Below are 14357 nucleotides of genomic sequence, written 5' to 3'. Positions count from 1 at the left end.
TACCGCAAACGTCTTTTTTTTTATCGTGAACGAGATGACAGACCAACACAAACGTCGGTCTGTACTTTACCATTCCTTTCCCAGCGAGTCAACATGACACCTAGCAAGTGATCTACTGCGCACGGCCGATGTTCGTGCAGCCTTGGTCCTACACGTTGTTGTGGGGGGGGGGGGGTAAATGATTAGCAATATTTGAATAGGAAGAACGGTTGTGTCGTAGCACAAGTGAAATTGTTTGTAGAAGTAACCTACTAAATGCTTCTTCTTTTTTTGCAAGTTCTCCGTTGCTGGTTGCGGTGTCGTCTGTCGGCAAATCCAGGGAAATCACTAGAGGGCAAACTAACTGCTACAGCTGGATTATCGGTTTCACACAGAAACCTCACATGATTTTCCTTTTCCAGTGTCGGGATTATGCTGCAGCTGAATTAATGTGTTGTAAAACACCTGTCTCTATATTTAGTTGTTGTAGAATAAGCTATTCTATCAAGCCCAGGGGATTGTATATGTTTGTTTTCTGAGAAGGATCTGTCATATACCTTTCGAGCACACCCTCAAACAAATGCACACAGACGCACGTTGTAAAACCACGGGTATAAGTAGAGCTAAGTGCCAAGTTGGAGAGCGACACTGTTGTGTTGTGAAAGTTGCTAAGCGACCGTCTTAGAATAAGTGAAGGGCCCCGGGAGGGTGACGTGGGGTACAAGACGGAGAAAGAGCGGGTGATAGAGCGTCCGTGCCGAAAGGGGGAGAACTTGTTAGTGCTGAATCAGTGGTGTGATCTTCACTGAGACGAACAGTGAGCTGTGCTTTATCTAACTAGCCGAGAGTCTTCTTTTAGGAGTCTGAGGGTATTTTTAGGAGTCAAACAGAGAATGGGGAGGGTGTAATCCTCATCTATCCAGCCTAGGCTCGTTAGTAAGAAGGGTGTGTGATCTTCTACATTTACATTCTTCTGTTACCAGTCTAGGGGTGTCTGTTAGGGGTTGAGAGCATATCTGACACGGGGCTTCTACAGAGGATGCTGAACAAAACCAGCCTCTACACATGCTCTCCCACACACATCCTGGGTTAGACTCAACAATGCAACACCCAAGCCACGCTTTGTGTACGCGACTTCTATTAACAATGGAATGTTGAATGCGGTTCTTCTTTTTCCTCCTGCTTTTTCTGTTTCTTCTCTTTTTGTTTCTCCCCACTTCTAGACAGCCTCCATAAAAACTGCAAACAACATGAGACGTGTAGCTATGTCGTAATTCTACCTTCGTTCCAAGACACCTTTTAAACGTTATTGTGTTGTCTTGAGTGTTATTTACTTACAATGGCACAGTGTATTTGGTTCCATTTCTGATGAATGGTTTCTCGCCCCCGCTCTCTGCCTGCCTCCACGCTCTATAGTCGGTCAGAAATGATTTTCCTCCAAGTGGGGGATATCAAGCAAGTAGCTATATAAAATAATGGCATTTTGACATTTTGAAAGACATTTGTAAACAATTATTCAAATGACCGTCCGCTTTTAGAGCAGTAATCCGAGGGAGAAAGCACTCAGAGAACAAACACACACATCAGTTTGACAAGGGGTAATTCAGCATGGAGAAAGAGGATGACATCTCTGGAGGGAGAATTGTAAATGTCTGTGTAAGCTGGTGTGTGGTGTTTCATGTTACTCTGCTCTCTAGCTGCTCCACTCTTAAAAGAAGGAACATGTTTTCGGGGCATGGGAGGAAGGAAATGGAGGGAATAGAGCCACTGAGGTCTTGTGTCATCAATGTCACACTTAAGTTGTTTTCCTTAGAATGAAAATATGGTGGTTCAGTATAAATGTGGTTCAGTGGCAGGGTTGGGATAAAGGGTCTTGTGGGGCTGCAATGTGCACAGGCTTAGTGTGCTAATGCTGTGCTGGAACAAAACCCTGCACTAATAACTGCACTCCAGGACCAGAGTTAGCTGACCTTGTCCTGTGTTGGCTGTTGGTTCTAACAGTTCAGGGAGAGCAGTTTCTCTCTCCTTTCACCTCTAACTCCACAAGCCCCAGCCAGGACTCAGGGCTGGCCTCTCTCTCCCCCCATTTGGAGCAGACTAAGGTGGGGTCCACACAGAGGGAGCCCCCCCTCCCGGATGGAGGTATTTCTGCAGGCGGAGGAGGATAAAGCAAACGCCCTAAATCAACATGAGGTGGTAGATCGCACACTAAGACAAATCATGGATGGAACATTTATATTTCAATGATCAAATCAAGTTAACACATTTAATAGCCCGTCAACTCATTATTCAGGCCGAGAAGTTGTTTCCTCACTCTTCCAAAGGCTTTAGAATTGATTGACAGACACATTTCCTCCTGCTTACACTAGAGGTGAAGGTAATTGACATGTGTTTGTTCTATATCCAGCTGCACACACATCAACTACTCTGATCTCGCCTCATTCAATCCAGATGTGTTGGATTTCCATGTGAAATACTGACCTTGATTGACGCATTGACAGATGTACAGTAGCATATCACTAACCCACACATTATATACATTACGCCAAACATTATACACACTGAGACCAGGAACCTACCTGATTTTACATTTCCAATATGTTCTACTACATAAAGAATATGTACTTTAGCACCCTTCGCTTCCTCTCACTCCCCCCTCTCTTTCTCCATACCTCCTCCCTCTCTAGTCCCTCTGGCGGTAGATATATAGTTATGATGAACACGCCGTATTGAAGTGGCTGTTCAGTCTCCTGGCAGATAGGATGTATTATGGCTGGGAGTTTAGAGCCCTAGCTGGAATAATGGCTACTATAATTGCACTCTGGGGAAAGGTACAGCAGCTAGCCCTAAGATTTCACTCTTCCTCACCAGCCCTGAGGCTGACTACCACAAACCACTGAGAACAGTGCCAATTCTAACCACCCATCGCTCTTTCTTTCCCTCTCTCCATCCCTCCTTCTGTTCCTCCTTCCTTTCATCTTTGCTTCCCTCTCTCCTTCCCTCACTTTGGACCTCTATCGCTTTCTTTCCCTCCTTCCCTTCCTGCTGGACAGGGAGAGGCTGGAGGCCGAGCAGGGACAGGGGGAGCGGGTAGAGCAGCAGGCCCAGTTTGAGGAGTGCTTTGTGGGGCTGAGGGAGGAGATGGAGATGAAACTGGTAGTGACGGAGGAAACACGCGGGAAGGATATGGACTGAGATACAGAGAGAGGTGGTGGAGGAGGAAACACGTGGGAAGGATATGGGCTGAGATACAGAGAGAGGTGGTGGAGGAGGAAACACGCGGGAAGGATATGGACTGAGATACAGAGAGAGGTGATGGAGGAGGAAACACGCGGGAAGGATATGGACTGAGATACAGAGAGGTGGCGGAGGAGGAAACACGCGGGAAGGATATGGACTGAGATACAGAGAGAGGTGATGGAGGAGGAAACACGTGGGAAGGATATGGACTGAGATACAGAGAGGTGATGGAGGAGGAAACACGCGGGAAGGATATGGACTGAGATACAGAGAGAGGTGATGGAGGAGGAAACACGCGGGAAGGATATGGACTGAGATACAGAGAGAGGTGATGGAGGAGGAAACACGCGGGAAGGATATGGACTGAGATACAGAGAGGTGATGGAGGAGGAAACGTGGGAAGGATATGGACTGAGATACAGAGAGGTGATGGAGGAGGAAACGTGGGAAGGATATGGACTGAGATACAGAGAGAGGTGGTGGAGGAGCGACTGAGAGAAGCAAAGGCCCTGGAGGCTAAAGCCCAGGTGGGACAGATCTAAACGTGTGTGTGTGTGTTCCACAGCTTGTACAGACCGCTGTCTGATTCCACTAGCACTTCACCCCTCCTCGCTCTCAATTCAGGGCTTTATTGGCATGGAAAACATGTTTACATTGCCAAAGCAAGTGGAATAGATCATAAATAGAAGTGAAATAAACAATCAGAAATTAACAGTAAACACTACACTCGCAAAAGTTTTCAAAGAATAGAGACATTTCAAATGTTATGTACATTGTTGTAAAAATGTGCAAATAGTTGAAGTACGACTTCTACATTCTCTCTCTCTCTCAGGAGGACATGAAGAGGTGTGTTAGGGAGACAGAGACACAGAATGACCAACAGACTCCCCAGGACAGACAGCATGGAATTCTCTCAAATGCAAAACAGGCAAGAATGTCTCCACATGCACACGCATATATGCGCAGCACACCCAGACGCTCAGAAATGTCTCCTCTTTTATCACGATCTCTCTGCTCTGCATTCCTCTCCCTCCTGTATACCTGCCTATAGGAATACTTCTCTGTCATGCTGTATAGTGTAAAGGGAGAGTATTGAGGAGAATGGGTCATTTAAGCCAAAGGGGTAAGTTGAGCCACCCTTGCTTGTAAGAAATCGTTCACAAAATGTATAGTTTGGCCAAATATTTAGGAAGAGCTCATTTCATGGAGTCTGTGAAGGAAGAAACCACATGGAAAAAGTGGTAACCAAGTTAGGTCCAGAAAACAGATTTTCACCCAGTCAAATGAATTTGTTTAATGGTTTCATGATTCTTGACTCTAAACCAAATTACTGTGAATAATTTTAAGATTGTTCTATACATCAGTTGGGGTCTCTATAAGCTATATAAGCTATGTATGCCTCCTCGTCTGTATACCTGCAGACACAAAAGTGAGCAGTTCAGTCATCTGCATGCTATACAGCTAGCCTTCAACATATTCTTATAGCCTACATACAGTATTCCTACCTCTTTGTTGATTGATTTCCGTTGAATTGTGTCCATTTTCTGTTTTAGAAAGATTTGCACAAATATGAAAAGGTAGATGGTATCGTTATGAAACAATATCAATTTAGATCATACAAGGGACAAACCTTACCTTAAATTGAGATCTTAACATTTTTCAGTTCGGTGCCTGCACATGCTGTCCTTTCAAATCCAAATGTTTCAGTGGGGCAGTTAGGTTCCTGCAAGAACCCCCACCCACTAAGGAGGTTCCTTGATGAACCTCACCTCCTATGGGGTCCTTGGAAGAACCTTTTTGGGGCCATTTTCAATGCCAAGAACCCTAAGGTTCTTCGGAAAAACACTTGTTGAACCCCTCATTTTTAGAGTGCAGGACCAGAGCTAGAGCAGTAGTTGTGTGGTCAGTAGTTGTGTGGTCAGTAGTTGTGTGGTTGTTGCAGGTTCTTTGGGCCCTACAGAATGGACATGGTCCATAGTTGTGGCAAGTACTACTTTTGGTTAGTCGTTTTGGTAAGTATTTGTGTGGTTCAGTAGTCGTGGTCAGTAGTTGTGTGGTTGTGGTCAGTAGTTGTGTAGTTCAGTAGTTGTGGTCAGTAGTTTTTGTGAGTAGGTGTTGTGGTTCAGTAGTTGTGGTCAGTAGTTTTTGTGAGTAGGTGTTGTGGTTCAGTAGTTGTGGTCAGTAGTTTTCGTGAGTAGGTGCTGTGGTTCAGCAGTTGTGGTCAGTAGTTGTGTAACCTAACATAGCAGGCGTAAAACAGACGCTTGAAACCAAGATCCCCTACGTACTGGTCCTGACGAGAATTTTAAAAATGGTCCTCTACTACACTGTTCAACCAATCTAACGTGGAGTAGGAGTTAAAATGGAGTGTTGCCTTGCAACTTCCACTTTTGGACAATAACATCACAGGCTGTGCTATCTGGGATCATTGGGACGTCCCTACCCTAGCCCTTATGGTAACCTTAACTATAACCCTTACCTAACCTTAACCCCGAACCATGATAAATGGCAACTTCAATTGGGTAGGGGCCTCCCAAGGATCCCGGATAGCACAGACCCTTTTGCATTTCCCCTGAAAACAGGAACATCCAGTTGTTGGGGACTCGGCAGAGGCTAGTCGTTGTGTGGTTGCGGTCAGTTGTGTGGTTGTGGTCCGCAGTTGTGGCCAGTGTCTAAACGACAGTTGCTACGTGTGAAAACTGAAATATGTGCGATGAGAAGTGATCGGGTGAAATATATAAAGCGAGTGACCGGAGAAGGCTTGGCTCTATCCAATCAGAGCAGCGGGATCAACGTCCAGCCTGCCCTTCTCTTTACAGACAGGAAAACTAGCCAGTTGAGTTTAGAGTACGGGCCACGATCCTGAGAAAGAGTACACTGTTGCCTTGGCTGCCTCCTTGTTCTCAATTCAATCACCCTCTTCACCCTCCTCATTATTTTTGCCTGCGCTGCCACATGTGCTTCTCTGCATGTGGGAGTATCCATAGCAACGGCTCCATTATGGCTGCTCAAATGATGAGACATGAGAGAGCTGTTAGCTGACGTTAGCTACAGTGACTTCAGAAAGTATTCACAACACTTGACATTTTCCACAGCCAACACTGTGCTTGAAAATATGGAGATTGGTAGTGTTGTATTGGATTTTCCCCAACATAACACTTTGTATTCAGGACAAAAAACGTGAATTGCTTTGCCACATTTTTCAGTATTCCTTAAGTGCCTTGTTGCAAACAGAATGCATGTTTTGGAATATTTTCACTCTGTCATTTTGGTTAGTATTGTGGAGTAACTACAATGTTGTTGATCCGTCCTCAGTTTTCTCCTATCCCAGCCATTAAACTCTGTAACTGTTTTAAAGTCACCATTGGCCTCATGGTGAAATCTCTGAGCGGTTTCCTTCCTCTCCGTCAACTGAGTTAGGAAGAACGCTTATAGCTTATAGCAGTGGTCCGGGTAGCTTATAGCAGTGACTGGGTGTATTGATACACCATCCATAGTGTAATTAATAACTTCACAATGCTTAAAGGGATATTCAATGTCTGCTTTTTTATTTTTACCCGTCTACCAATAGGTGCCCTTCTTTGCAAGGCATTGGAAAACCTCCCTGGTCTTTGTGGTTGAATCTGTGTTTGAAAGTCACTACTCAACTGATGGACCTTACAGATAATTGTATGTGTAGGGTAGAGAGATGAGGTAGTCATTCAAAAATCATATTAAAAACACTATTGTACACAGAGTGAGTCCATGCAAATTATTATGTGACTTGTTAAGCTAATTTTGACTCCTGAACTAAAATTACAAATAATATTTTAAACTCCTTGCATACAGAACATCCATCTTGTGATGGTGATAACTGAGGACAGTCCTTCTACTCTAGACGGACCCTTATTTAGGCTTGCCATAACTCAGGGGGTTACTCCGATCAGGTAGTGCAGCCGTGCCATCTGATCCAACACATTGTCCGACACTCGCTAACCTGCTGCCCGATACTCCTCCTTTCACACATATGGAAAGCCGTTCAGCACGAATCACCATAATAACCATTAGAATCGTCACGATCCATTCCTTCCCCGTCCTCTGAAAACTTATTAAATGTAGATCTTGTCGCAACGCTGACGCAGCATGTGCATCCATTCGTCTTGGTCTTGTCACTGTAAATGACTCACGCTCTCACTGTGTAGCTGACTCCAAGTAGGCCGAGAGTAGACTAATAAGACTGCTTGGATGCGGTGGACTGATATAGGGTACACTGTTTCCAGGTTAGAATGACGCGGTGAATACAATAGAACGGTCCACCCTGTTCCATATTCACAATTGGTGATTTACATAATCATGCATAGTTTGTTTCCCCTCATTTCGCTTCCCCTCACTCAGTCATTGTCCCCCATCTTACTATACTGCATTTATTTCATTGGTTATACACTATATACACAAATATAATATACAGTGCCTTGCGAAAGTATTCGGCCCCCTTGAACTTTGCGACCTTTTGCCGCATTTCAGGCTTCAAACATAAAGATATAAAACTGTATTTTTTTGTGAAGAATCAACAACAAGTGGGACACAATCATGAAGTGGAACGACATTTATTGGATATTTCAAACTTTTTTAACAAATCAAAAACTGAAAAATTGGGCGTGCAAAATTATTCAGCCCCCTTAAGTTAATACTTTGTAGCGCCACCTTTTGCTGCGATTACAGCTGTAAGTCACTTGGGGTATGTCTCTATCAGTTTTGCACATCGAGAGACTGAAATTTTCTCTGATTGGGGATCATACTTAGGCAGACTTTTTCCCCACCTTAGTTTGTGGGATCTTGATTTTGTATAGTTGCTGGGTAGCCTGCAGAGCTTTACGTTTGTTTTGTATTTTGTTGTTTTTGGGTGTTCATTTTAATAAACGTAAGATGTTCGCCTACCACGCTGCACCTTGGTCTCCTCATTCAAACGACGAGCGTAACACAAAGTGGTCAAAGTAGCTGATTTGTGTCAAAAGTTGCATTTTTGGTTGCATTTACAGTTTATGGAATGTTGGAAGTCATGATATCACAATGGGACCCTTATAATGTTGAAGAAATCCCATTAAAGACAAAAAAATATATAAAAGATATCAAAAAGTTGTATGTAACCACACTGGTCCTGACTAGTCTACACATCTTCAAGTTTGAACAGCGTTTCCACAGCAGCTTAAATGGTGTAAGAGGAATAGAATAAAAAGGCAGAAGTATGATTACGATTTAGTCCGGATTTTTGCTTTGCAAGCCCCACCTAAAAATGGCTCAACTTACCCCGTTCTCCCCTACTATGCCCTTTCTCGCTCTCTCCTCACGCATTGTGTGTTTCTCTTGCCGTGTGTGTAACTGTGTGTCATTGGGTGGGGGGTGGGGGCATGCCCTTGTATGTCATGCCTTGCAGTGTATCTGCATCATGTTTTTGGCAATCTCTCTCTCTCTCTGTGCGTCTGTCTCTGTGCACTCCCTCTCATGTTTTTTGGCTGTGTGTCTGTCTCTGTGTGTGGTGTTAGGCAGTGGCAGCTGGAGCAGGGTCTGGCTAGAGTCACAGGGGAGAGGATGCAGTACGAGACAGAGTTTAAGGTCAGCACACTTAATGAGGTCATGAATAAATGAACACCGCTAAACTATGGCGCACACACACATTCATCACAGGCCCACGTGAGCTCTCTGCAGCCCCTTCCCCTTTCTCTTCTTGTCTATCTCTTTCTCCCGCTCCTCTCTCTCCATCCATAATAGGCCCATGTGAGTCGTAGCCTTCTTCCTGCCCCTCCCTCTCCCATCCCTCTCTCTGAGACAGCGGGTAAGGCTCAACTTTCTGTTTCTTTCTTTTCTCTTTCCCTCACTCCCCTCACTCACTCACCACTCACTCACTCACTCACTCACTCTCACTCACTCACTCACTCACTCACTCACAGAGGTTACAGTGTAGCTACAGACAGTTTGAGGATCTGACCGAGTCCTCCCTCCACTCTGACTGCCTGTTGAAGCTCTGTCGCCTGGGCCGTGAGCCCGTATACACAGACGTGGGCATCCAGACTGATGTCATCAACACGTGACACCTCGCAGATGCACAGACACCTCCCGGCTGCACAGGGTACAGGTACTGAAAATGCACGGATCTAGGATCAGCTCATTCTTCCCGGTCTTGAGGTAAAACGTAACACTGATCTTAGATCAGCACATAGGAACTTCACCATTCTACTTAGGCCTACCATTTGAGCTCACAGATGCCTCTGCCCTGTCATCATCTGGAATGTGTCCACATAGGGAATTAAACTCATGTCACGGTGTAGAGCAATAAACCTGATTTATAAGTTGAATATGTTGTCTTATTTTATCATCTTAGTTTCATCTGCACTGAAAATATATTACGAAATCATTTCAGAACCAGGACATCAAGGGTTACGTTTTTTAAAGATATCAAACTATGTAATTACACAGTAAAGACGTTCAGATGATACGTTGCACTTCCATGACTAACCACAGGGTGGAAGTGCAGGCAAGGTTTTGGTCTCTACTTGACAGTCAGATGGCATTTGGCGCCGTCTGTTCTCTTGGCGAGCGCGGCTCCACTGTAAGCAATAGTGTGTGGCCACCGAGGTGCCTGTCGGCCGCGATGCCCTGCACATCGTCAAATCAAACGGCTCTTTCAACTGTTGGTATTGGAAGTTATTGCTTAGACTATACTTCCCAAACAATGTCAATGCACAGAGAGAAAAATCTTGTTGGGAGTCTGGGTAATAGCCAGGGCTATAGGCCTTGGGATGTATGTCATCATTAGAATGACATTCATTCTGTCTTTATACACGTTTCGGCATTGTCAAATAAACGTTATTATACGGTAGTAATGAGAGAGTAGAGACCTATCATTTTCTTTCAGAAAATCACATAAGTGGGCTACCACGTTGGTGAACATGAAGAAATACACACGGGGGGCGCTCGAGCCCTTTCACAAACTGTCTCACACACAAAAAAATCGCAGCATTTGTCATGCATGACAGTGTGAATGAGCGACTGTTTGTTGGAGTCTGCGAACAGATGAAGTAGAGGGAGGGAGAGGGTGGGTCGCTTTTGCGTGTTTGAAAAGAACAGAAAATATCGACAGCTATCATAACACTGTACATAACCATAATATGACATTTGAAATGTCTATTCATCTGAAATTTGAGTGTAATGTTTACTGTTAATTTTTGATTTATTATTTCACTTTTTGTTTTATTTATTTAATTTGCTTTGTCAATGTAAACATATGTTTCCCATGCCAATAAAGCCCGTTGAATTGAGTTTAAACCTGAGTTTACCCCACAGGTGGAGGGGGGGTTATATGTAAATTGAGGGAGGGCTAAAACCGACTCGACCAGAAGAAAAAAAAAGCTGAAAGAGAATTCCAATCCATTAGAGCGCCTGCCTGCTAGTCGGAAGATGGGGATTTTTTTCATTCGAACATACACCTCCCCTTTCCCAAACAAGCAGTCAGTCTGTCAATGTGCTCCGAGCGTTAGGCAAGTCAAACGAGTGGGATTTTGAACTAGTGAGACGGGGGACATATCGAATGGAAACCATTGGAAGCTATCCAGATTCCAAATGACTCGCCACATCAGACAGGCGAGTCTATAACATACGAAGATAAGTTAAAGTTCGATTTATTATTCAAAGTTTTATTATGCTCTTGCTCGTCTGGTAAGGGCTGAAGTTGGATAGGCTGGAGATCTTCTAGCCTTCAGCTCTCTTTCTAGTCCAGTGTTTTGATGTGTTATGTGATAAATTGATTGCTGGATTTGTCAACACCACCGGAGTTCGTTTGTTTGAATTGCCAGTCTCATTTACAAATCGTTTGGGAAAGGATATTGATTTACTCACTGGAAGAGAAGAGAAAGGACGCGCAGTGTGGATCAAACCGTGCAATGACAAATCCACCGACCAGCGAGCATCAACACGTCCTTCTGATGGAGCTACTGTTCTAAACCGGGGGGAAAAGCCTCTTCTATTTTTAAACATAGCATTTGCGCTCATGTCTCGAATCTTTTGAAAATACAATTTATTTATCGGAGTAAAAACTCAAAAGAAAATAAGAAGTAGAAAGGAATGGGAGAGAAACCGAAGAGAATCGGCGCAGAGAACAAGGGGACATTGTTTGGAAAACACAATTATAGGAAACACCAACACGCAACAGAAAATAGCTCTCCTCGAGCGCCTATCAAATCCGGATAGAAATCGATTCAACGGGAGTTATTTTTTTTGTGGAAGAAGGGGAGTGGTGCTCAAGCCATTGAACACAGCTAGAGCAACTTTCTCTGCCGTAGTTGTCAATTACTACATTGTGTGCTCTATTATTCGTTTTATATCCATGCGGTTGCCCAAGGCAAGATATTTCCTCCTCGCGCATTGAGTGACTCACCTATAGTTTACACGGCCATAGCCTTTGTTTGGACTGCACCCCATCTACATCCTCATAGAAAATATACCATTTATTTTTAAATGGGGTTAAATCCTAGGGGTTGTGGAGTTGCAATGGCGTGTCGGAGAAGTGGGAGTAAACTGGGATTTGTGCTGATATTCTTACTGGATTTACTGGGAACGGCGGTGAGCAACATGGAGCCTATCTACTGGAATTCATTGAACAAAAGGTATGTCGGAAGTAAAGTTGTGCAGCCTATGGGATTACTTTGCAGTCGTTTGTAAACGATAATTATAGGCCTATCTTTATAATGTGGAGAAAGCTCTCAATGAAGTTTGGAGAGGGAGGGTGTGTAATAACGACTTCAGCTCTCTCTCTCCATTGTCGAGTTATCCAAGGCTAAAGGCGGCGTGGGCTTTTACGTGGCCCAGACTCGTAAATGCCCGTTTGTATTGAGTGTGTGTGTGTGTGTGTGTTGAGGGATTTTAAGACAATATTTCGAAGAAAACGCGTTTTCCTTTCGATGCTTATCGAATGGCCTACATTTATATCATTCCCAAATGTTTCTCCCATATAGCATATCAATTGCAATCACCCATTGAAATCAATAGTGTTCAAAGTGACAATTTTCATCTAGTTGTTACATTGTAATTAATTTAGATATGACTACATAAACGTTTGGCTATTGTCATGCAAACCATTAATGGGTAGGGTTGAGTTGAACCTACAGGCAGTAGCAGGGCCCGCCTGTTGTTGCATTTATTATATAAAATACTTAAAAACACCAGGAAATAAGCTCCAAGTGATTAGAATGTTGTACATCTGTTCCCAAGTATTCCCACGCATAAGAGACCCGTGATGTATGCAAATGTTACCAAGGTTAAAACATTTTAGTTTTAGTCAAATATTATATCTGTTTGGGGTTCTTGCTGTCAATTTGCAGTCTACAAATGATTTGTAAATATGTTCCTGCACCCGACCGACCATCCCCTAAGAAAAAATCGTCCCGTGGCTAAATCTATTTCAGGGATGGGCAACTTTGATTGGGGTAGGGGACACAACAAGTCAGAATTTATCATGAGTGGCTCCAGTTGCTTCCAGTCTGCATACCCACCACATGTTCAGTTTTAAGAGCTCAATTCTACTCATTTTGCCATGGGGCATAGAGAAAATATTGCCATTTTTAAGCAAGTTTGCTGTAATTCTACTCATTTTTCCATGGGCGGAGAGGAAAATGAAATGTTTTTAATATGATCTCTGAGTGATAAAACAATATTAATCTTAGTAGCCTAATCTAAACACTGTGTAGCCTTGTAGACCAAGTTGGCACCGATTAACAATAAAGACTGCCTGCTCATAACACATTCAACTCATTTGCAATTTCCCTGTGTAAAAAGGAAAGTCCGTTGTAGGTGAGAAATGCCATTTAAAACACCTCCCATTTCCCACTCTGACTAACGACCGAGACCACCGTACCTCCATTTCCTCACACCTCCACCAATTTCCATGCGTCTGAATTGACACCTGGTGGCGATGGTGTGTGTGGTAGTTAACCTCCTCCAAACCTTGAGACTCCATAGCTGGTCTGGAACGGAATGTAGGTTATGCGCAGCAGTGCAGCTATTAGGCTGGGCTACAGATGCCGAGGGCTGTTTTAAGAGGAATAGGATTTTAATGCCTCCATGTGGTCGTTGGCTACTCCGGGGCCTATCTTCATTCGACAGATGCTGCAACAAGGGGATCTAATTCTGCGCGGCTCTGCCATTGTAGCTCTTGGCATAAGCCTCTAATGAGGGCCTGCGTCCCAAATGGCACCCTATTCCCTTTGTATAGGGAATAGGGTGCAATTTGAGACGCAAAAGGGTCTTTGTCAGTGGTGGGCGTCGTAATCTGATGGGTGCCTCTGCCTTGGACACGGGAGGGTAGTTTTCACTGAAGGAGTGTAGGCCGTGTACTTTGTGAGTGGGCCTAATGCTCTGTTGATAGGGTGTCGTGTGATTTGATTCTAATTTAATAGACTTGCCACTTTACTTGTTAGTTCTGTTACCTCCATTTGTGAGGTAAGTAAGTCCTATGCCTCGGCCTAGAGCTAATTGATAACCGCGGTGACTTTCACACTAGCTTCTTCACACTAGTTACTGTTTCACACTTTCCCCTGTGCCCACTCAGGTCATGGAAAGAGACAATCTTAGGCGAAGTAGACACAAAGTTTCCGCACACAATTATTGCCTTGTAATTTTCCTCAGTTAAATCATGGAAGGCATGTTCTTACATGGTTAATACAATGTGATTTACACAAGTTGTTACAAGTTAACAAGTGTTTACAGAAATAATCATCCACCTCACACACACACTATATTTCTTGTATTCTGTCAAAATGATCACACTCTGGTATCTAAAGCCAGGACAAATCAGTAAATTCATGCTGAAGTGCATGCATGGTTCACATTTTGGGTTTGGAGCAAATGCACTGGCAACTGTAGTTTTAGGGTGTCCAGCTGCACCTTCTCCTTCCTCGCCCTCTGCCCTTCTCTCCCTCTCTCCGCTTGTCAGTGTCTTCTTCAAGTCACATCGTTCTGTTGCTTCATGGACGTTCTCCCTGCCTCGTTCGTTCTCCCTCTCCCATTGGACCTATCGCTCTCGTTCTCTCTCATTTTATGCCACTTTTTCTTTCTTTAATAGCTCAGACACGCCGATATGATTGTCAAACGTACTGCTGACAGTACTT

The 14357-nt window shown here is 43.9% G+C and overlaps 1 protein-coding gene across 1 annotated transcript in view; it reads left to right on the top strand.

Annotated features, from left to right (window-relative positions):
• The first annotated feature begins 10631 nt into the window (after positions 1–10631).
• The window catches only part of LOC135516252 (ephrin-B3-like), a 108057-nt gene continuing 104331 nt past the window's right edge, over positions 10632–14357 (top strand). Inside the window, exon 1 of the mRNA XM_064940403.1 lies at positions 10632–11858. Within this exon, the coding sequence (XP_064796475.1) occupies positions 11710–11858 (149 nt within the window). The 5' untranslated portion in view covers positions 10632–11709. The remainder of the gene's footprint in view (positions 11859–14357) is intronic.

The sequence above is a fragment of the Oncorhynchus masou genome, chromosome 27, assembly GCF_036934945.1.
Source record: "Oncorhynchus masou masou isolate Uvic2021 chromosome 27, UVic_Omas_1.1, whole genome shotgun sequence".
In the NCBI taxonomy this organism is placed as follows: domain Eukaryota; kingdom Metazoa; phylum Chordata; class Actinopteri; order Salmoniformes; family Salmonidae; genus Oncorhynchus; species Oncorhynchus masou.
Note: the sequence above shows the minus strand (reverse complement) of the source record. Positions and strands in the feature narration are given on the sequence as shown.